Source organism: Neofelis nebulosa, chromosome 3 (assembly GCF_028018385.1).
Source record: "Neofelis nebulosa isolate mNeoNeb1 chromosome 3, mNeoNeb1.pri, whole genome shotgun sequence".
NCBI classification, from domain to species: domain Eukaryota; kingdom Metazoa; phylum Chordata; class Mammalia; order Carnivora; family Felidae; genus Neofelis; species Neofelis nebulosa.
Window position 1 is genome coordinate 167,093,253 of NC_080784.1, and position 21,007 is coordinate 167,114,259.

General features: G+C 41.3%; 1 protein-coding gene across 10 annotated transcripts in view; it reads left to right on the forward strand.

Annotated features, from left to right (window-relative positions):
- CORIN (corin, serine peptidase) overlaps nt 1-21,007 on the forward strand; it is a 261,992-nt gene that overhangs the window by 177,996 nt on the left and 62,989 nt on the right. For 6 of the 10 annotated variants that reach the window (XM_058722683.1, XM_058722680.1, XM_058722679.1 and 3 more), the window contains 7 exons: nt 217-327; nt 2,022-2,138; nt 6,347-6,454; nt 13,010-13,241; nt 18,587-18,732; nt 19,502-19,609; nt 20,072-20,143. In XM_058722683.1, coding sequence (XP_058578666.1) covers nt 217-327; nt 2,022-2,138; nt 6,347-6,454; nt 13,010-13,241; nt 18,587-18,732; nt 19,502-19,609; nt 20,072-20,143 — 894 coding nt within the window. The remainder of the gene's footprint in view (nt 1-216; nt 328-2,021; nt 2,139-6,346; nt 6,455-13,009; nt 13,242-18,586; nt 18,733-19,501; nt 19,610-20,071; nt 20,144-21,007) is intronic. The other 4 variants (XM_058722685.1, XM_058722677.1, XM_058722678.1 and 1 more) reach the window with 2 other exon arrangements.

Genomic DNA, 21,007 nt, shown 5'->3' on the forward strand with positions numbered 1-21,007 from the left:
AAACAGACAGATCTTACCCCACAGTGATGGTGGCCAGTGGGTCACATGCTGGGGTAGGAGGTGGCATTTTAATTGTGCCGGAGCCACCACAGAGAAAGCATTGAAGGTATCTGAACAATCGGAACAGACTCTCTTCAGCTGGAATCATGAGTCATTCAGCTCTCAGTCTTTGTCGTGCTGGTTCTCTACATCCCCCTGAGTTTTTGTTTCCTCCAGATTGTAATCCCACAAAGGAGCATCGCTGTGGAGATGGGCGCTGCATTGCAATAGAGTGGGTTTGTGACGGTGACCATGACTGTGTGGATAAGTCCGACGAGGTCAATTGCTGTAAGTGCCCTGCGGATTTCCATTTGCTTATTTTTTCCTTTCTGCCTGTTTAGACAAATATAGTGCCCAGCACTCAAAGGGAAGATCGCTGTACTTTGCTTCTAATCTATGAAGATAATAATTGAGCGGTGTGATGGCAATTATAGTGTCATGTATCTGGCTTCCACATGTGTCTCCCCAGAACTCCAAGCTTAATTTGACTGCCCTGGCCAGGCCGGTGTCTGTTTTCTGTCTCACTGGCCACGCATCTCCTTTCTGCATCTGTAACTTTGTCAAAGAGGATGTTCTTCCCAAAGATTGGGGGACTCTTTTTCTGCAAGCTATGTATGAGTAACTAAGCTTCCCTGAAGGAACCTCCAAACATGCTCTCAGTCACTATTTGTGGGAGAACATGGAGAGGATTGCCAGAGAGATGAAAGCCTTCAGTGTTCCTAGGGTTACATAGAGCACATGATAAGAATTACAACTTTACGGGCTGTTGTGTTTCTGGGTGAGTAGACAGTCTGGAATAGTAGAAGCTAGATGTTAAACGAGAATAGTATTGACCTGAAGGAGTTAATATGATGCATTTGGTGCATGTTCAAACCAATTAAAGTTTTTATTCCATCTTTTGCTGTCTAATAAAAATAGGCAAATTGATACATATGAGATTGAATATTTAATTTGCCTATAATTTGAGGCAAAAATAGAAATATGGGTCATATGGGTTTTATTTTGACAGAAGAAAAGCCATCTACATTAATTAACAAATGCAACACCCAGCTTTCCCTTTCCCTGAATTGAATTGGAACTGAGTCCTTGCTGGTGGACAGAGTCAAACAGAGTGGACAATATCTCGATGGATCTTGGGAAAGCAAGGACATGGTACTCAGGTCTACCGATTCTGGTGTTCAGCCTCAGTTCAAGCATATGGAGCTTTAATATTAGACAGTAACTCAGTGAAGGCTGAGGTTACATGAATGGGTTTCTGATGCTCGAAAAGACAATAGGGATAGAATTTAGACAACCTTCAGGAACTGGAAGGTTAGTAGCCACTAGACCATCCCTATCAAACGTAAGATGTCATAAGCAGTTTTGAAATAAGGCGTTTATTATGTGCGGGGTACTATGCAAATTCTTTCACATACATCATTTCGTTGGCCCATTAGGTCAGATTGGAATAAAATGAAATGTTTGGGCTTTGAGTCAGAGAACCTTGCCTTCACATTCCGGCACCAGCTTTTAACAGCCTTGTGGCTTTGAGACGGACGCTAACCTCTCTAGACTTTAGTTTCCTTATTCTATACAAGGTTGATAATATCTACTTCGCAAGTCTGTTATGAGGATCTGAGATTAGATACATAATACTGCTAGCACAGTTATTGCCGTATGCTAAGCCTTTAATAAATTATAGCTTTTATATTTGTAATAAAGCTACTATCATCCTTAAGACAATTTTCTCACCCTGCCCTTATCAAGAAAACATTAGTTTTTAGTAAGTGCTATTTCACATGGCAAGAGAGAGCCTCAAAAGAAAACTTTCCATTCCCAAAACACGTGGAATGAAACAAATTAATGACACATTCGTTCATTTATGTGGAACATGCAGATAGAACGTTTCATTTCTTGGTAATGCCAGATAAGCGGGAATCCTATCTACGATCCGCAGACAGAAGTACAAATCAGTGCAGCGAATATTATTCTGGCCTCTGCAGCTTGTCACAGCCAGGGTCTGATGGAGTGCAGGAGCGGACAGTGTATCCCTAGTTCTTTCCAGTGTGACGGAGACGAGGACTGCAGGGACGGCTCTGATGAGGAGAACTGCGGCGACAGTAAGTGTGGGAGCATTCCTCACCCGCGGACTTTTCCCTGGGAACGGAGCAAAGAGTTGGGAGTTACCTAATGCTTACGTAGGATTTCCACATAAACAATTCCAGATTGCCCGGCTCAGCATGGCTCACAGCACTGGCTGGCCGTAAAACCCTTCCTTGTGGTCAGTATAATTCCCCAGCATCTTGCACTGAACAGTCCTCCCTCAGGATAGACAGTGGAGGTTGAACACTTAAACAGCATGGGAGATTCAGTGATCTGTCTTATGGGGAAAGTCAACACGATGATCAAAGAAAAGTTGAGTCTGTAGTATTCTGTTAAATTACATTAGGTTACAATTAGGAGGAGCTGGCTTCTGAAATCAAACGTGACAGCCTCCCCGGGTGCTTCGGTGGCTCAGTTGGTTAAGCGCCCAACTCTTGATTTCCGCTGAGATTTACGATCTCGTGGTTCACAAGATTGAGCCCCATGTTGGGTTCTGTGCTGACAGTTCCGAGCCTGCTTGAGATTTTCTCTTTCCCTATCTCAAAAATAAATAAGTAAAAATAAACAAACAAATAAAAAATGTGATTGCCTTCTAAAATAACTATGTGCAGAGAAACAGTTTCTCTCTCTTTTTTTGTGTGCCCTGCCGTGTCATTTTATTTTCATTTATTTTTTTATTTCGAGTCGTTATTTAAATTCTAGTTAATTAACATATAGTGTAATATTGTTTTCAGGAGTAGAATTCAGTGATCGATCACAGAGAAGCAGTTTCATGCCTCACATTAACAAGTAACATACTCAACTACACTTGAAAAGGGTCACCGATGTCTTCTCTGAAACTCGAAAAGAAAATCAAATAAGTTGGTTTTTAAACTGTGTCTATTTCTGTCAGAAAAGAAGAGCCCTTGACTTAAAAATCACTACATTTGTTTGTAAGTGACCTTGCCACTCACCGGCATAGCCTAGTCATTAACAATGTGGCTGCTGGATGGGATGCTTGGGTGGCTCAGTCAGTTGAGCATCCGACTCTTGATCTCAGCTCTGGGGGACTCAGGTCTTGTTCTGAGGGTTGTGAGTTCAAGCCCTGCATTGGGCTCCATTCTGGGTGTGAAGCCTACTTAAAAAAAAAAAAAAAGAATGTGGCTGTAGGTGACTTTGGGCTGGTAACTGAACTCTGTTGTGTCTCAGGCTCTGTGCCTGTAAACTCAGAGTAATACCTACTCAGAGGGCTGGCACATCGTGAACACTCAATAAACATGAGCTATTATTATCACACGACTGTTGTGTTAAAACATGTCTTGGGGTGCGTAGATCACAAATTGGCCAATGAGGTTGGTCACCTGTAGCTAAATTAATTTTGTCATAATGAATATTGATCCTTAGAATAACTTCAATGAAAAAGCATACCAGGCCTAAAAAGAGGTACTTTTAATCACAGATGTAGTACCTAAGAAATCAGGTAATGAGTACTTCATTTTACCAATTTTAGCATGCAGAAGCAGATTCTTTTCTAGCCATGAGTTATGATGTGCATATCAGCCAAGCACCTCCCTTTGGATCAAATTGTTCTTTCTTTCGACGTAATTCATCTGTGTTTGAGACAATTTTGGATTCTTTACTATGCAATGGCAAGATTTATAAACTATTTCCTAGCATATGTGAGATGTAAGAAAGTCATGCAATAAAGTGGATCAAAAGTAAAATTTTTACCATCTTTATATTACTTAATCTAATGAATCTGACTTAATAAATGTATATTGTGGTGCTAATATGTGGTCAACCACTGGGAATCTGGTGGCAGGCGAAATAGGTCATGGAGTCTGCAGGCCCCTGGGGAAGACTGGCATGACACAAATAATTGTGCAAGTCAGTGTCTACCATGGAGTGACATGGGCCAGGAGGGAAAGTTCAGGGAGCTTTGTGCTGTATATGGGATGCATGCACTGGGACAGGGCCTTAGGGAAGTTTCCCTGAGGAAGAGACGTTGGAGCTAAGATGTGAGGAATGAGTGGAGCTGACTTAATGAAGTAAGGTGGGACTGGAGAAAGCACTTTGGACACGGGGATCCGCTTGTCCGAAGGTCCCAGGGAGGAGAGGAACAAGGCATATATGTAGATACCAGGAGAAGGCCACTATGATTAGAGCCAGGAGTGAAGGGGGAAGGTGCCACTCCAGAATGTTGTCACCAGTATCCCAGGCCGGCTCTGCTAGGAAGACTGGGGAGGGAAGTAGAAGCCGCCCAGGCCTTTGGGCCCCATTCAAGATTCAGGCCTCTACAGCCCTCAGGCTCCCCTCTCAGCCCTGTTGTCTAGTCTCCCCGAAGCTCCAGTGATGCCAACCTGTGCCCTCCCCACTCCAGCCTTTGTGTATTCTGCTATCTGCTTGGGAAACCATTCTACCTTCTTTCTTTTATTTATTTTTTATTTTTAAATTTTTATTTATTTTTGAGAGAGAGAGAGAGAGCGTGCGTGCAAGTGGGGGAGGGGCAGAGAGAGACGGAGACACAGAGTCCAAAGCAGGCTCCAGGCTCCGAGCTGTCAGCACAGAGCCCGATATAGAGCTCAAACTCGCGAATTGAACTGTGAGATCATGACCTGAGCCGAAGTCAGACGCTTAACCGACTGAGCCACCCAGGAGCCCCACCCCATTCTACCTTCTTATGCCAACTTAACCCACCTGCCTTAAAAACTCCTTTGAGAAGCTCTCCCCTTATTGTCCTAGTTTGCTTCTACTGCCTTACATATACCTTACATACACAGTGATCACACGGCTTAGCTGTGTGTGTAAGGTTCTGTTCATGGCCACGTGCCTAGGTGGAGTATAAGCCATTTCACTTTTTTTATCTTTTAATGCCTCATGCCTAGCCTGTCACCTAAGCTTGTCACATAGCAGACGCTCAATACCAGCTGAAATAATGAATGCAGGTTGTCTTATTAAAATTCTTTAAGAGACTGGATGCATTGATATTAGCCTGGCTTACCTTGCAAAAGTGGTTTGACCCTGATGATATTAAAAAAACAAAACAAGGGGCGCCTGGGTGGCGCAGTCGGTTAAGCGTCCGACTTCAGCCAGGTCACGATCTCGCGGTCCGTGAGTTCGAGCCCCGCGTCAGGCTCTGGGCTGATGGCTCGGAGCCTGGAGCCTGTTTCCGATTCTGTGTCTCCCTCTCTCTCTGCCCCTCCCCCGTTCATGCTCTGTCTCTCTCTGTCCCAAAAATAAATTTAAAAAATGTTGAAAAAAAAAAATTTAAAACAAAACAAAACAAAACAGGAGTGGTATCTGTTTTCTTTCAAGGCTGTGATATATACTGTTGCACATTAATGGGAAGGAAAGAGTCCAATATAATAAACATTATCTGAGAATTATAGATAAGAATGATTTTATGTACACATATACTGTTATTTATACTTAAAAATGCCTTGCAAGATTTTCTAGATTCTAGATGACATATATGAAAGTAACTGACTATAATGGACAAGAGGTAGAGAGAGAATGGGTAGTAATTTATTACCCTATCCATTTAACCTACAAATGACCAGGAAATCAATGGGAAAAGCAGTTTCCTTTCTACAAACCTTAAGGAAAAGCCATTAGGCTGATGTTACTGCTTTCATTCATTTGGAAACAAGAAACCCAATTCTCAGGTCATCATAGCTAGGCCAGTGATACTTTCCAAGGACATACAGAAAATATGGATAGCAGCTGCATAAGATTTGCACCATGATAAAGTATCCTTACTGTCTTGGTGTTGATGCCCTATTTATTTTTAGGGAAAGCATTTTCCTTACAGGGAAGAATAGAATTGGGTGCAAATGAGTCCTTAAAATAATATCATTTGACACTCAAAATTCCAAGATCATTACTTTGGCCTTTCTCTCCAACCACCTACATTTTATTCTGTAATCAAGTTTATTCACCCATGTAAACATAAAACACCTTTTTCCCCCCGTTAAAAGTAACACCCACCTGTTTTGTAGGCTAGGTTGCCTCTTATTTCTTCATTCCTACAGAATCCTTTTTGGACTAACAGTGTTGTATTTAGTTGCCAGGACAATTAATCCAGAAAGTTACATATTTAACATGTGTTCAATATTTTTGGAGAAATTGGAAGGGAATTAAAGTTGTGTCATTCCTCCGCTCCACCAGACGTTCTTGATACTTTCTATCCCAGTGTCAGGACTTTACAGATGATGAAAGCAAATGTGCCTTTTCCCCCCCTCTGTAGGTCAGACTCCATGTCAAGAAGGCGACCAAAGATGCCTCTACAATTCCTGCCTTGATTCATGTGGCGGTAGCTCCCTTTGTGACCCGAACAACAGTCTAAATAACTGTAGTAAGTACGGCAGCTGACAAATGCGATCATCATGTCAGGATGTGCATTTGGCTGTTTTCTTTTGAATTGACATTAAAATGTTGAAATCCGGAATCCCTCCAAGTGTGTGTGTGTACATTCATATACATATTTCTTTTTTAAAGGTTGCATGTGGTAGCGGAAAAGAAACAAAATGGTCTTAGTTAACTTAAATCAGAAACAAATGTGTCATTGTGAACGGCCTATAAATCCACCTTGCTTAATATCATTACCATTATTTTCGATTCAACATCAGCTCCTATATATTACGTTCTTGGCTCCATCTATGGGCAGATGCTATCTTTCTTCCGTTTGAAAGCACAGCTTCAAAAATAGAAACTTTATCCAAGAAGGGAATATGAAGTTCATCTAAACAGCCACCTAAAACCGCGGCGGGTCTGTTCTCCTAATAAGATGTATTCTCACCTTTCCGGGAACTTTGCTGGCCTGTAATGATCTTGAGGCTGTTATGTAAATTTGTTTTGGTGACAAATGGTGGAAACAGGTGGCTTTCTCAAAAGAAGCTTTCAGGAGAGGGAATTCCTGGGGAAGAGAGAATGGGCAGGGATTGCAGACGGCTGTATAGACTCTCATGGGAAATTGAAAATGAATCAGAAAACCCCAAACGACTCTGATTTCTAGTAATGAACTCTTATTTGTGGGCTCCGCTTTCATATTCTGCTCACTTTTTCCACTTTTTATAATCAACTTGTGGCCTCATCTTCAGCTTGGGGCTTGAGGTTTAGAAGCAGGTCTGTCAGCTGTTCGTTTACAAGAAAGTATAAAGGTTACGTCCCAGATGAAAGGCCGAAAGGTTCAGGTTCTAGTTTTACCCAGTGACCTTTCTGCGTCACTGTAGAGCTTATAGGGGCTGCTCCTGTACCCACAGGGATGTGAGGGAGGCAGCCAGTGAAAAACCCAGACTGAGGAGTTTTTGTTTATTTTCATGAGCACTTAATAACTGGGGAAAAGCACAATCCCCAAGCCTTTTCCATTTCCATTTCCATATGAGAGAACGGTTGAGATAGATATTAATGTAACCATTAAGACATACTGCCATTTTCCTCACTCTAAACTGATGTAAATAAGTGTGTGTTCATATGCATGTATGTATATGTATATGTATATGTATATGTATATGTATATGTATATATATGTGCTGGGTCCATTTCACGTTGCTTTATCTCCCAATCTGCTCTGGAACTTTTTCAGGATTGTTTCTTTACTACACCTTTACCTTGGCGTAAGTAATTTTCAACAATGACAGTGTCATCTCAAAGATATGTGTTTATTATTGGTTTTAGGGGTTGTCCGACATGGAATGGCACTTCATGTTAGATTCAAAAAAAGTTGAAAGGGCACTGTTAGCCTGTGTCAAATTTGGGTGGGGAGGAATTGAGCGTATGTTGTCCTATTTTCTCCATTTTTGAAATATGCCAAAATATAAAATTTAAAAATATGTTACACCTGTCAAAAAGAGAAGTGGAAAGAAGGGCACTAGATAACTCTGGCTCATAGCCAACTGGTATTTATAGCGTGCAGACAATGTTCCAGGCTCTGGGATGGGCACCAGGCACTTTAATGGTGAAGAAGGGCGACATGATTTCTGCCTTCCTGGAGACAACTTTTCAGTATGGGAGAACATAGTGCCATCTTTCCACTCAGGTATACTGTGTGAGTTTTATCTTTGTGTGCTTTTTTGAATGCTTATTTATTATTATTTTTTTTTTTTGAGAGAGAGAGAGAGCAAGTGCGGGGGAGGAGCAGAGAGAAAAAGGGAGAGAGAGAATCCCAAGCAGGCTCTGTGCTGTTAGTGTGGAGCCCGAGGTGGGGCTTGATCCCATGAACTGTGAGATCATGACCAGAATTAAAATCAAGGGACGCTCAACTCAGGGATGCCTGAGTCACCCAGGCACCCTTCTCTTTATGTTCCTTAAATACACTCAGACAATGTCCTTAGCACTTCACTGTCTCATCAGCTTCTTCACTCACCACAAATATTCCTGCCAGCTTCTTCCATATATATTCAGCAGACATTTGATCATCCCCTCCTCTGAGTTCCAGGCACTGGGCTGGTCATTGGTCCCTCACTCCTTCTCTGTTATTAAAAATAGTTTATATCCCTAACTTCCAATTGAAAGTAAAGATGTTTTTTTTTTCTCATTTTTCAAAGAGCTTCATGGTGGTATGTCTGTAAAGTTGGTCAAGGAGCATCTTCTCTCAGAAAACGTCATGCATTTGAATATGTGATTAATTATTGGAAGATCTTTACCGCTAGAGAGACTATCGTTACCTAGATTCTGAGGCACAACTACACAGCACTGTCTTTCTCTAGCTCCATACTAATGGAAGTATGAGTTTGAAGAATGTGGATATTCTGTCTGATGGAGTCAGCCTGTTACTGGAGTTGCTGGGATTCTGGTTCTTGAAGACACTTTTTCTTGCTATCCCATAATACATAACTTACTAATGGTCTCTGAAGATATACTAACTGGGACCCGGGCATCAGTATTTTTTAAATTTCCTGGTGACTCCAATAGGCAGCCAAGGTTGAGAATTATTAGCTTAGTGGTTTGTCCATGGCTAGGCTGCAAGGGTATGGGGCATCCCTGAAACTGAATATAAAAAAGTCTTCATAGTTTTCAAAGTTTTCAGTGGAGAAGTCCATGGCTTATCTCAGACTCCCAGAAATACCTACAGTTAAAAAAAAACCCTAAAACCCACATCTCTGATGATATTGTTTACTGAGAGGCTTGAAGTATCACAGTATTCTCACATCCACTCACAATCCCAAATCTTTAATACCTCCTTGAGGCAAAATACAGACACATCCTTGCCTTAGGGGGTAGGAGCAGGGTGTGGGATACTAATCCTCACTTCCACGTGGCGGTGTGCAATCCAGACAGCTGGGAAACCCTGTGGAAAGAGCAGCTCCTGGGCATGTGTCCTTCCTCCCACTCTCTGTGCCCATGAGCACCATGGCTGTATGAAGCCAGGTATGACTGTCATACCCCAGGGACTCTCAGGTTCCCCATAGTGTTCCATCAACTGTTACTTCTACATGTTTACTCATGCCTTTTTTCCCCTCCAATGCTGAAGAAGCAATGGGCCGCTTTGTTCTTTACATAGCTTCCTACTGACCTCCCAATTTACTGTCCTCTCCTTGCAATCTCCAGTTGGAAGGAACAGATAGTATAGGGATGTGGTAAAGGAACCAAACACCATAAGGGTTAAGGACTTTAGTCCTTGGGAGCAAATAGTAGATGAGAGGAATGGTCTCTTTCTAAAAGTATTCTCAACTAATGAGTGAAAACTAAATGATTAAGTTAGAATATTACCATATAGTAACACTGGTTGGTTACCATTTGGTAACAATAATCAGCGAATTAATGGGTCAAGGCATTGAGCATCTACAGCTGCCGACATCACAAAAGGAGAGAAATCAGTTACACTTTGCCTTCTGATGAAAGAACACCATAGCACCTATAGCTTTACCTAAGGGATGAAGCCTAATCGGCCCTCTGCATTCAGCTGCCCATGTTCTGGAAATAAGAGTAGCAGAGGAATATATTTAACTTCACCAGGACTGAGTAGTCAGCAAAGTCAAACTCTGGGACGCTCTACAGTTCAAATCTCTGGGTTCTTCCATAGTTAAACTTTAATTAAAAATAAAGGATGGGCGTCCAGATGGGTCAGTCGATTAAGCATCTGACTCTTGATTTCAGCTCAGGTTGTGATCTCACAGTTGTGATCTCATCCTGTGCTGAGCATGGAGCCTGCTTGGGATTCTCTCTCTCTCTCTCTCTCTCTCTCTCTCTCCCTCTCTCTCTCTCTCTCTCTCTCTCTCCCTCTCCTTCCTCTCTCCTTCCTCTGTCCCTTCCCTGCTCACCAGTGCACAAAATAAAAAATAAACCACTCTCAAAATAAAAAAAAAATATTTAAAAAATTTGAACAAAATTAAAGGATGGAGGGGAAGACAAAACAAGTTTTAAAAAATGGGCAAGGCTTAACTCTAGTATTTAGGGTGAAGTGCACACTTAGGTAATAAAACTGTAAGAAGACTAAGGTGACAACTATGAACTCAGTTGCTATTCTGCAGAGAAAGGAGAAGCTTGATAGAAGATAGGGTACATGGAGGGTCATCTGGGATGTCTGGCAAAGTTCAATTTCTTGATTTGGGTGGTAGGTACAGGGATGTTCACCTTATAAAACTCATCAAACCATTAAAAATAATGATAGAAATAAATATAGAGTTTGAGGCAAAGATGAATCTTAGAATCTTGTATATGCCAGTAGATGTTGAAAGTGCCGTTTTTCTCATGTAAATGACCATCATTTAATACATGATTTCCATGGGCGCCTCGGTGGCTCAGTCAGTTACGCGTTTTCACTTCACTCAAGTCACGATCTCAGTTCGTGAGTTTGAGCCCTGCATCAGGCTCTGTGCTGACAGCTCAGAGCCTGGAGACTGCTTCAGATTGTGTGTCTGCCCCTCCCCACCCCCACTCTGTCTCTCTCTCTCTCAAAAATAAACATTAAAAAAATACACGATTTCCAATGGCTTCATCGTGGCAAGGATGTAACATCATTTAGTTAACAATCCCCTCTTTAGGTTGAATTTAACAAACATGTTTTCAGACTTTGAAAAGTTGGATATCATTAAGACTCAATTAGGATCAATTTTTTTTTCAGCAGATATTTATTAAATCTCATCTATGTTCAGGAAAATGTGCTAATGAGCACGGCATCAAACTCGCATTGAAACAGTCCTGCAGGATTAAACGTCTTCACGTTTGTGACACGACTGCCCTCTAGTGGCTGTCATAAATCAAACTAGTGAGTGAGTGAATAATCCTTAAGATAAAAAAGCTTATTGATGCTGTAAATCATAGAATGTGAGGTTGATAGATATTTTGAGAGTTTATATTGCTTAGCACTCTATGGAGAATTCCTTAACAAGATTCGGTCGCCCTTACCACGTTCAGTAGAGATCTCCAGAATAATGTATGATCACAACTTCACCCTTTCATCTTCCTTGGCTTGGAAACACTGAAAGCTTCTATCTTCATCTCAAATCATTAGCGATATAGTTTCCACATATAGAAAAGAAAAAAATATCCATGTGATAGGTCTGCTAGTCATATAATAAAATATACCAATAAAAAGTTAAAACTTGATAGGGCGGTAGAGGAAAAGCTAGAAAGGTTTACACAAGAAAAAGAAAAGACTGCATCAAAAATTCATGTGAGTCATCCCATTTTTGTAAAATTACACTAAAGAAATCAGGAAAAATATGGTTAGAGTTGCATCTACTGACTTATATGATGGCCATGATTAATAATTAAGCAACAAAAGTGAATTGAGGAATCATAGGAATGGTATAATTCCACTCCGGCAGAAGCAAGCAAGCAACCTCTTTCTATGTGTGTAAATGCTTCTATGTAAATGCTTGTATGTAAATGCTGTATGTAAATGCTGTATGTAAATGCTTGTATGTAACTGCTTGTACAAGCCAGTGAAAGGCATGGAAGGCTCAAACCCAGTCTGTTGGCTTTGAGGGTCAGTGAGAGGAAGGAGGGCAGGGAGATCATGAACTTTTTGTTTACACATCTTGCCTTGTTTTTATTGTTATGAGGAATATTCATTTTTTGTAATACGAAATCCAAATATTTAATGTTACCCCTCTTTATAAATCAATGGACATGATAAACTGAACCAGCCCCACACCTCCTCTGTGTCTTTCTCTTCTCTCCACCCTGTATTCATTCTCATGCCAACTTTATAGCGTTACACTTTGGTGCTGGGTGGCTCAGTTGGTGAAGCGTCCAACGCTTGATCTCAGCTCAAGTCTTGATCTTACAGATCTCAGTTCAGGTTTGGAATCTCAGGGTCATGAGTTCAAGCCCCATGTAGGGCTCTGCACTGGTCATGAAATGTACTTAAACACAAAACAAAAAAGGAAGTAATAAATCAGAAGACAAAATGGGTAAAAGGAAACCTAAAAGAACGTCACCTTGGGGCGCCTGGGTGGCTCAGTCGGTTCAGTGGTTCATGATCTCGCGGTCCGTGAGTTCGAGCCCCGCATTGGGCTCTGTGCTGACAGCTCAGAGCCTGGAGCCTGTTTCGGATTCTGTGTCTCCCTCTCTCTGACCCTCCCCCGTTCATGCTCTGTTTCTCTCTGTCTCAAAAATAAACGTTAAAAAAAAAAAAAAGAGCGTCACCTTCAGATAGATTGAGCCAAGGGAAAAATGAAAAAAGACTTTCTATGACATGCATACTGGGCACTGTGCTAGCAGCTACCTATACAGAAATGATTCCTGGTTTGGAAGTTCTTCAACCAAATGATTTACCTTTTGATGCAAGTTATATACTGTTTGCGTTCCAGTCTTAGTTATTTTTTTTTTAAAAGAAGGTAAGATATATTTCAATTTTGTAAGTTTTTAAGAAATTGTTTTACATATGAAATTTACTATAGGTATAGATGTAGACATAGATATATAGATACATGCCTATATGTGTGTTTTGTTTTCTTGTTAGGTCAATGTGAACCAATTACGTTGGAACTCTGCATGAATTTGCCCTACAACCATACAAATTATCCAAATTACCTTGGCCACAGGACTCAAAAAGAAGCCTCCATCAGCTGGGAGTCCTCCCTTTTCCCTGCACTTGTTCAAACCAACTGTTACAAATACCTCATGTTCTTTGCTTGCACCATCTTGGTACCAAAGTGTGATGTGAACACAAGCCAGCGTATTCCACCTTGCAGGTAACACAGTGGGGTCTCCCCCAAGTACCCTCACTTCCCCTCAGGGAGAACCAAGGGAGCAGAGACTAAGTTTGAGTTTAGACAAAGTCCATGTTGCTAAGGAGCTCTGTATTTAACAAATTATACATTGAAATGGTAAAGAAGTAGGAATTCTAAAATGAATATTTGAGTAAGAAGTAACTGCTGAAGTACCACACAGCGGAGGCATGAACTACCTTTGATAGTAGTTCACAGACTTTAATCCAATAAGATCATCCACGTTTCATTTTGGTGGATCAAGAAGTGTTCTAAAATGTGAGTTAATGGAAGATGGAGTGTATCTGCCTCTTTCTCTGGCAATGTGGGTGTATTTAAAATGCTGCCTCCTAGGGCGCCTGGGTGGCTCAGTTGGTTAAGCGTCCAACTTTGGCTCAGGTCATGATCTCGCGGTCAGTGGGTTTGAGGCCCTCGTCGGGCTCTGTGCTAGCAGCTCGGAGCCTGGAGCATGCTTCGGATTCTGTGTCTCCCTCTCTCTCTGCCCCTCCCCCGCTCGTGCTCTGTGTCTCTCTCAAAAATAAATAAACATTTAATAAAATAAAATAAAATAAAATGCTGCCTCCTCACGTGTACCCCAATGTTTACAGCAGCGTTTGCAACAATAGCCAAATCATGGAAAGAGCCCAAGTGTCCATCAACTGATGAATGGATAAAGTAGATGTGGTTTATGTATACAATGGAATACTATTTGGCAATGAGAAAGAATGAAATCCGGCCATTTGCAACAATGTGGGTGGAACTGGAGAGTATTATGCTAAGTGAAATAAGTCAGTTGGAGAAATACAGATATCAAAAGTTTTCACTCATATGTGGAACTTGAGAAACTGAAAAGAAGACCATGGGGGAGGGAAAGGGGGAAAAATAGTTACAAACAGAGTGTGAGGGAGGCAAACCATTAAAGACTCTTAAATACAGAGAACAAACTTGAGGGTTAATTGGGGGGAGGTGCTAAGGGAGTGGGGAGAATGGGTGATGGGCATTGAGGAGGGTACTTGTTGGGATGAGCACTGGGTGTTGTATATAAGCGATGAATCACGGGAATCTACCCCTGAAACCAAGAGCACAGTGTGTGCACTGTATGTTAGCTAACTTGACAATAAGTTATATTAAAAGTAAATAAGCAAAATGCGGCCTCCTGATAGCACTCAAAAGTTGGAGACATAGGGGCACCCGGATGGCACAGTCAGTGGAACATGATGATCTCGCGATTTGTGAGTTCAAGCCTTACGTCGGGCTCACTGCTATCAGCGCAGAGCCTGCTTCGGATCCTCCGTTCCTCTCTCTGCCCCTCCCCTGCTTGCACTCTCTCAAAAATAAGTAAAAATTAAAAAAAAAAAAGTTAGGGACATTACATAAGGAGTGGCCTGAAGGTTGGACAAGACACGCACGTTGCTGACGTTTTCCTGCTTGCTGGGATGAAATAAGGGGCAGAATTTCAAGCTTGCAGCTTGGATTTAGAACGAGCGATATCCCACTTTGGGGTAAGAGCACTACTCCGGAGTCCACTGTCTGGGCCACGTCCTGGCTCTCCTTCGCTGCCCCGTGGCCGGGGACAGATTCCTCCGTCTCTCTCAGCGTTGGCTCTTCTACTCCTGTCTGTGAAATCAAGAGAGGAGGTTGTTGGGTAGGGTCATTGGGAGAGTAAATGAACGTGCATCAGGGTGACGCCTTCTGACTGGCAGATCTGATGAACACCAGCTCTGATGGCAGGAGAGGAACACTACTGTCTGGTGGCAGGTGGTTCCTGTCCTGTGCCGTGGGTTGTGACGTAGTCAGAGATGGCGGCTTTCCAAGAGGTGGTCACACAGGCAGGCCCCTGCACTCCTCGCACTGTTTTCCATCAGGGGTGAATATACAGATGCGCTTGTCCAAATGTGAGCGGTAACTATGGAAGCTCTATGCTGGGATCAGAAGTCGCTTAGAGCTTTAAGAAAAAGCAGTGATATCAATATAGTGGACAGATGGGAAAACAATAAGTTAAATACCCAATATCAAGCGGATGACAAGGAGGGGGGCATCTATAGAGGACAGGAAGCAATAAAATTTCAAAATGAGTTGGGGAACTGGATAACCAGAGTAAAAGTTAATGTTGCCTTGTGCAGACATAATTCTGGAAACTTCTGGAAAATGCCTTTTAAAGTATCGCTAATAAAACGTCTACCCATTTTATGTGAAAAATTTATTTCTCAATTTTATTCCACTTTTGCTAAGCAAGGTCAAGGATAGTGAATAATCACTTCTGATGATACGTTAAAAATGTTTGCCTTGATTTTCTTTTCATATGTATAAAAAATGTCCGTAATGCAGTATTCTCTGGAACAAATTAACATGCACATATGATTTATAATTTCAGGGCTTATGTTTCATATTAAAACGCCCAAGATGAGACTGAAATGTTATTCAATCAACATTTTAGTGAACTTTCTTCAGACACTTTTGTTCTGTTTCTCATATCTACAAGTACATCTGTCATTTTCAGTGGCTTTCAAAATGACTTTTGCATTTTGGTTATTTGTTCGAAGGTTTTTTTTTATATTCGTTCAAGACTAATATACTGATATGTTCATGAAGCACTGTTGCTTTTGCCAATCTTGTTTATTGATCTTAAAATTTCATGAAAAATTTTTTTAACGTTTATTTATTTCTGAGAGAGAGAAAGAGAGAGAGCGAGTAGGGGAAGGGCAGAGAGAGGGAGACATAGAGTCGGAAGCAGGCTCCAGGCTCTGCACTGACTGACAGCAGTCAGCCTGATGCGGGGCTCGAACCCATGAACTATGAGATCATGACCTGAGCCAAGGTCAGACGCTTAACTGACTGAGCCACCCAGGCACCCCCTGACTCATAACTTAAAAATAAAGTTTTAAGGGGCGCCTGGGTGGCTCAGTCAGTTAAGCGTCTGACCTCGGCTCAGATCATGATCTCACCATTCGTGGGTTACAGTCCCTCATCAGGCTCTTTGCTGTCAGTGCGGAGCCTGTTTGGGATCCTCTGTCCCCCTCTCTCTCTACCCCTCCCCTTCTACGCAGGCATACACTCCTTCTCTCTCTCTCTTTCCAAAGCAAACATTAAAAAAAGTCTTTAAAGGGGAACTGGGTGGCTCATCGGTGAAGTGTCAGGACTTCTGCTCAGGTCATGATCTTAGGATTTGTAGATTTGAGCCCCACCCCCACCCCATCAGGCTCTGTGCTGACAGCTCAGAGCCTGGAGCCTGCTTCAGATTCCGTGTCTCCCTCTCTCTCTGCCCCACCTCCACGCACCCTCTGTCTCCCTCTCTCTCTCAAAAATGAATAAATATTAAAAATACTAAATATTAAAAATTAAAATTTTAATTCTTAAAAAAATCTTTTGAGCCTGAAAAACAACATTTTCGAGCCCTTACAACATGTTAAATATGTTAGGGTACTGCTGCTGTCTCCTTCTCAAAATGTCCTTCTGAGAGAGGCCCCTACCATCAAGGCTGCTGCCTGTGGCTGCATTGTCTTATTTTGATTGTATTGTCTTATTGCACTACTATTGTTTTATTTTAATGTATTCTTGTGTTATTTCCATTTTATGGAAAAAATAGGAAGTGGTAGAGTCAGGCACTAGACAATGTTCCATGTAATTAGGTATCCTATGGCTAATTTAAAATCGCAGCAATTAAGTCATATACATTTTTTATAAATCTACAATAACACTCTTCAGTCTAACAGAGGGTTATTGAACACTGTTGAATTTCCCATTTTTGCAAAACTAATGTGGAAATGCCATGGATCTGTTGTTGCCCCAAATTCTGAAGCTAAACCAGCATTAAATTATGCTCTGCCTTGTGCAAGAGTAAATGTAGACAGAGTTTTCTCTGAAATTTTCCCCCATTCTATTGTCAACCTTTCCCTACCAGTTTCTGGCCAGACTGGAGCTGACCCTTCTAGAAGGCCTGCCCCATTTTATCGAGGGAGAGACCGAGACCTTTGTTGAAATTAATAGTTTAAAGTTGAAAACTTCTGAAAATAAATAATACATTTGAAAGGAAATAAAAAATTTGCCTGAAACTTACTTGGTTATGTTTCTTTTTCTTTTTTAATTATGTAACTCATTTCTTGGTAATGTGCTGAGGCAAGACCATTCTTCCCCCACCAGAACTAAAGAAATCTCCTGTGAGACAGGCTGATACCTGACTTTGTACAGGGGCGCCTGGGTGGCTCAGTAGGTTGGGCATCGGACTCTTGATTTTGGCTCAGGTCATGATCATGGTTGTGAGACTGAGTCCTGAGAAGGGTTCAGCACTGGGCGTGGAACCTGCTTAGGATTCTCTTCCTCTCCCTCTGCCCCTCCCCCCCTGGCACGCACGTGCTCTCTCTCTCTTTCTCCCCCTCTCAAAAGAAGAAAATATATATATGTATATATATATGTGTATATACATATATATGTATATACACATATATATATATATGCTTTGTACAAATGTGATAACACAAATGAAAGCACCTAGCACAATGCTTAGTGTAGATTTTCTTTCAAAAAGAAACAAACACGTTTTATTTTAGCCAACTTGAGCTCAGTGTAGAGGGGTTTGGGGGGAGGTGCCAAACTTGTCAACACTACTGATCCAAGTTGAAGTGATGATGGCAGTGCCTTGGGTAAGCCAAGCTGGCACATGGAATGGCTCCCATGGCTGTTCGCCAGAGGAAGAGAACTCTGCGGCTGGGGGTATGGTATAGACGCCATGACCCTTGGTGGCCGACTCTCCAAACCGATGCTGGGAACTTCCTGACTTGGAATAAAAGCATTGGAGAATGTGTCTGCTTGGAAGACAGAAGAGAGAACAGAAGGGTATCTGTGTTCTGGATGCTGTTCAAGCGCGTAAACTTGCGACTAGTTGATATATAGATTCTGGAGATCTTATGCACAATATAGTGAATATAGACAAAGGTATTGTATTATAATCATCAAGCTTCCTAAGAATCTGGATCTTAATTTTTCAACCACAAAAGAGAAATGGTAATTATGTGATGTGATAGAGGTTCTATCATCACATTATAATATATAAATGTTATCAATCAACATGTTTTACACCTTAAATATACATCATGTTATATGTGAAATACATTTCAATAAAAACACACACAGCAAACTTTTATTTCTATTTCTGCAATGAAGTTTCTTTTGGTGAAATTATGTTGCTGTGCATTTATACTGGTATATACACACACCAGATACACACATAGACCCACACTCGTGCAGAATTAGAACCCTACGTATATTCCTGACATACCATTTCAGACGTAGCTATTTCTGTTACTCATGTTTACTCTTTCTTTCTCTTTCAGAGCACTGTGTGAGCACTCCAAAGAACACTGTGAGTCTGTTCTTGGGATCGTGGGCCTGCAGTGGCCTGAAGACACAGATTGCAATCAATTTCCAGAGGAAAATTCAGACAACCAAACTTGCCTAATGCCTGATGAAGATGTGGAAGGTTAATTTTTAAATCAATTACCGCCGGTTATCTAACATGGACGAATAGATCAGCTCCCTTCTTGAGTTTCCCGGTTGTTATTGTTCTTGCTGTGTTCTATTTAGTTGTCAATCAGGCGGCATGGGTGAGTGAGTCTATGAACTTGATTCATTGAAGAATGTGGTGCTGATCTGTTAAACGTTGTCTTCATTTTAAAAATAAATTGCAGAGATGTATGTAATATTCCAGGTATTTATCTTAACCATACTCAACTCACAGAGCCCATTATAGGCGGCTTTTATCCTAGGGTTCCTGTAGGTAATAGTGAACATCGAGCCTTGGTTACTTTAAAGTTTTTAGAGACCTTGGCAACATAGGTTCATCAGGTAGAGAAAGGGAATCCGGGACCTGCCCATCTGGTGGAAGGATTAGAACTGGAAACAGTTGGACACATCAAGGTGTCATTAGAAGCATTGTCTCCATGGGCTATTTCAGGCTCTGACAATCTGTGGAATGGACAAGCTTGTCCATTCAGGAAGGTAGTTAATTGCTGGAAAGCGTAAAGACACTAAACCACTGACGGGAGAGACGATGCCAAGGGTGAAGGAAAAAGATCCCCGTCAGCAAGCAGAGAAAGCCAAGCTACCTTTGGTTGGCTCAGCTTTGTGGAAGACCATCTTCTCTTCAGGGAATAGCTCCTTGGCAATAGCCCACCCGTAAATGGATAGATCAGTTGATGCTTCCAGGTTTTCTGTCCAGCGACAATAAAGTGGCTTATTGTTTTTAACAGAATGCTCACCTAGTCACTTCAAGTGTGGCTCTGGACGGTGTGTTCTGGCTTCTAGAAGGTGTGATGGCCAGGCTGACTGTGACGATGACAGTGATGAAGAAAACTGCGGTATGCGTGTGAGATGACACTTTTCTGGAATATACGTTAATGCCTGGCTAGGATAAAGGCCTGTATTTAAAAATGTGAGCTGTTCTGATAGTCATGGGCAGGGATGAGGATCGAATGCTAATGCATTTACTTTTAATATTACCAAACGGCAAGGTATGACTCAGTAGGTATTTTTCCTGTTAACTCTATTGATTTTCCCTAAATTATACTTCCGTTTATGACCTTGCTGATATATGTCCCTAGTAAAAGGAGAAGAACTTCACAAATGCAAGGGATTATTTTTATGATTAGAAACGTTAAAGCAGTTGTTGTCTGTTTAAAAGTCAGAATAATAGTGTCTTTGCATATATTTCCATGTTGCTAAATAGGCATCTAAGATACACAGACAGAGTTCAGGCTCCAACGTTCAAATTTAATTGGAATTCGTTTCCATGCCCTCTCTGATTTTGTCTCTGTCGGCAAAGGATAAAACTCTTTCTGACGTTTCTTCGTGGAGTTCCAAAATCACCAGTGGAAAGGCCAGAAATGCCAATGGTAATTTGAGTGAAGCTAATTCCCATTTTATTTCCCTGCAAACCTCTGTACTTGTAACCTCAGAATGTGTCAGGCAATAGAAAGCGGGCAATGCTCTTTACTAAGCAATATTCTAGAATAAAGCAAAATGATTGAAAGGCTATCCAAAGAATAGTTTGGTTATGATTATTTACCTTGTTCTGCTTAAGAATGAATTGACACTTTCTGTCACTAAACCACACGAGGCAATACATCTTTTGAATTCATTTTATTCTTTTGGCCTTTGAAATACGAACTATTGCCTGGCTTCCCAAAATGAATTTTCTGTAGTAGACGTTGTCCTTCTGGTCTAGACAAATGTCACAAGCAATAAACTGAAATCCTGTCAGTTGTTATAAATATGGACAAGTGCATCTTCTAGACAATTAGGGCTGTCAGGATGATGATCCAATGACCAGGGGTAATTCTCTTAGAGAAGAACATACAGTGTTTGGAGAAGCTACTGTTGTTTGCTTGTTTGTGGTCTTTATGTGGAGAAATAAATCCAAACTCAGTGAATATCCCTTATGTAAGTCATTTGTTGAGAATCTATTGGATTTGTTTGCTAAACTATGACTTCAGTGTGTTATGGTATTACGAGATGCAATTTAAAATAGATTAGCTTTGATGACTTAAAGAGGTTACATGGCACTCTATTGGGGTGGCTCGACCTAAATCTAAGTAGGGGACTAAATCTATCAGTAGGGGGCTAAATATTTGAGAAATGTAAAAACTTAGTTTTAAATGGTCTGAGTCCTGGAATATATTTTGCAAAAAGAAATTCAAAGCTCTGTAGGGTTTAAATGACCCTAAAATGTCAGGTTTCTGGTTTAGCAAGGAGTTTTT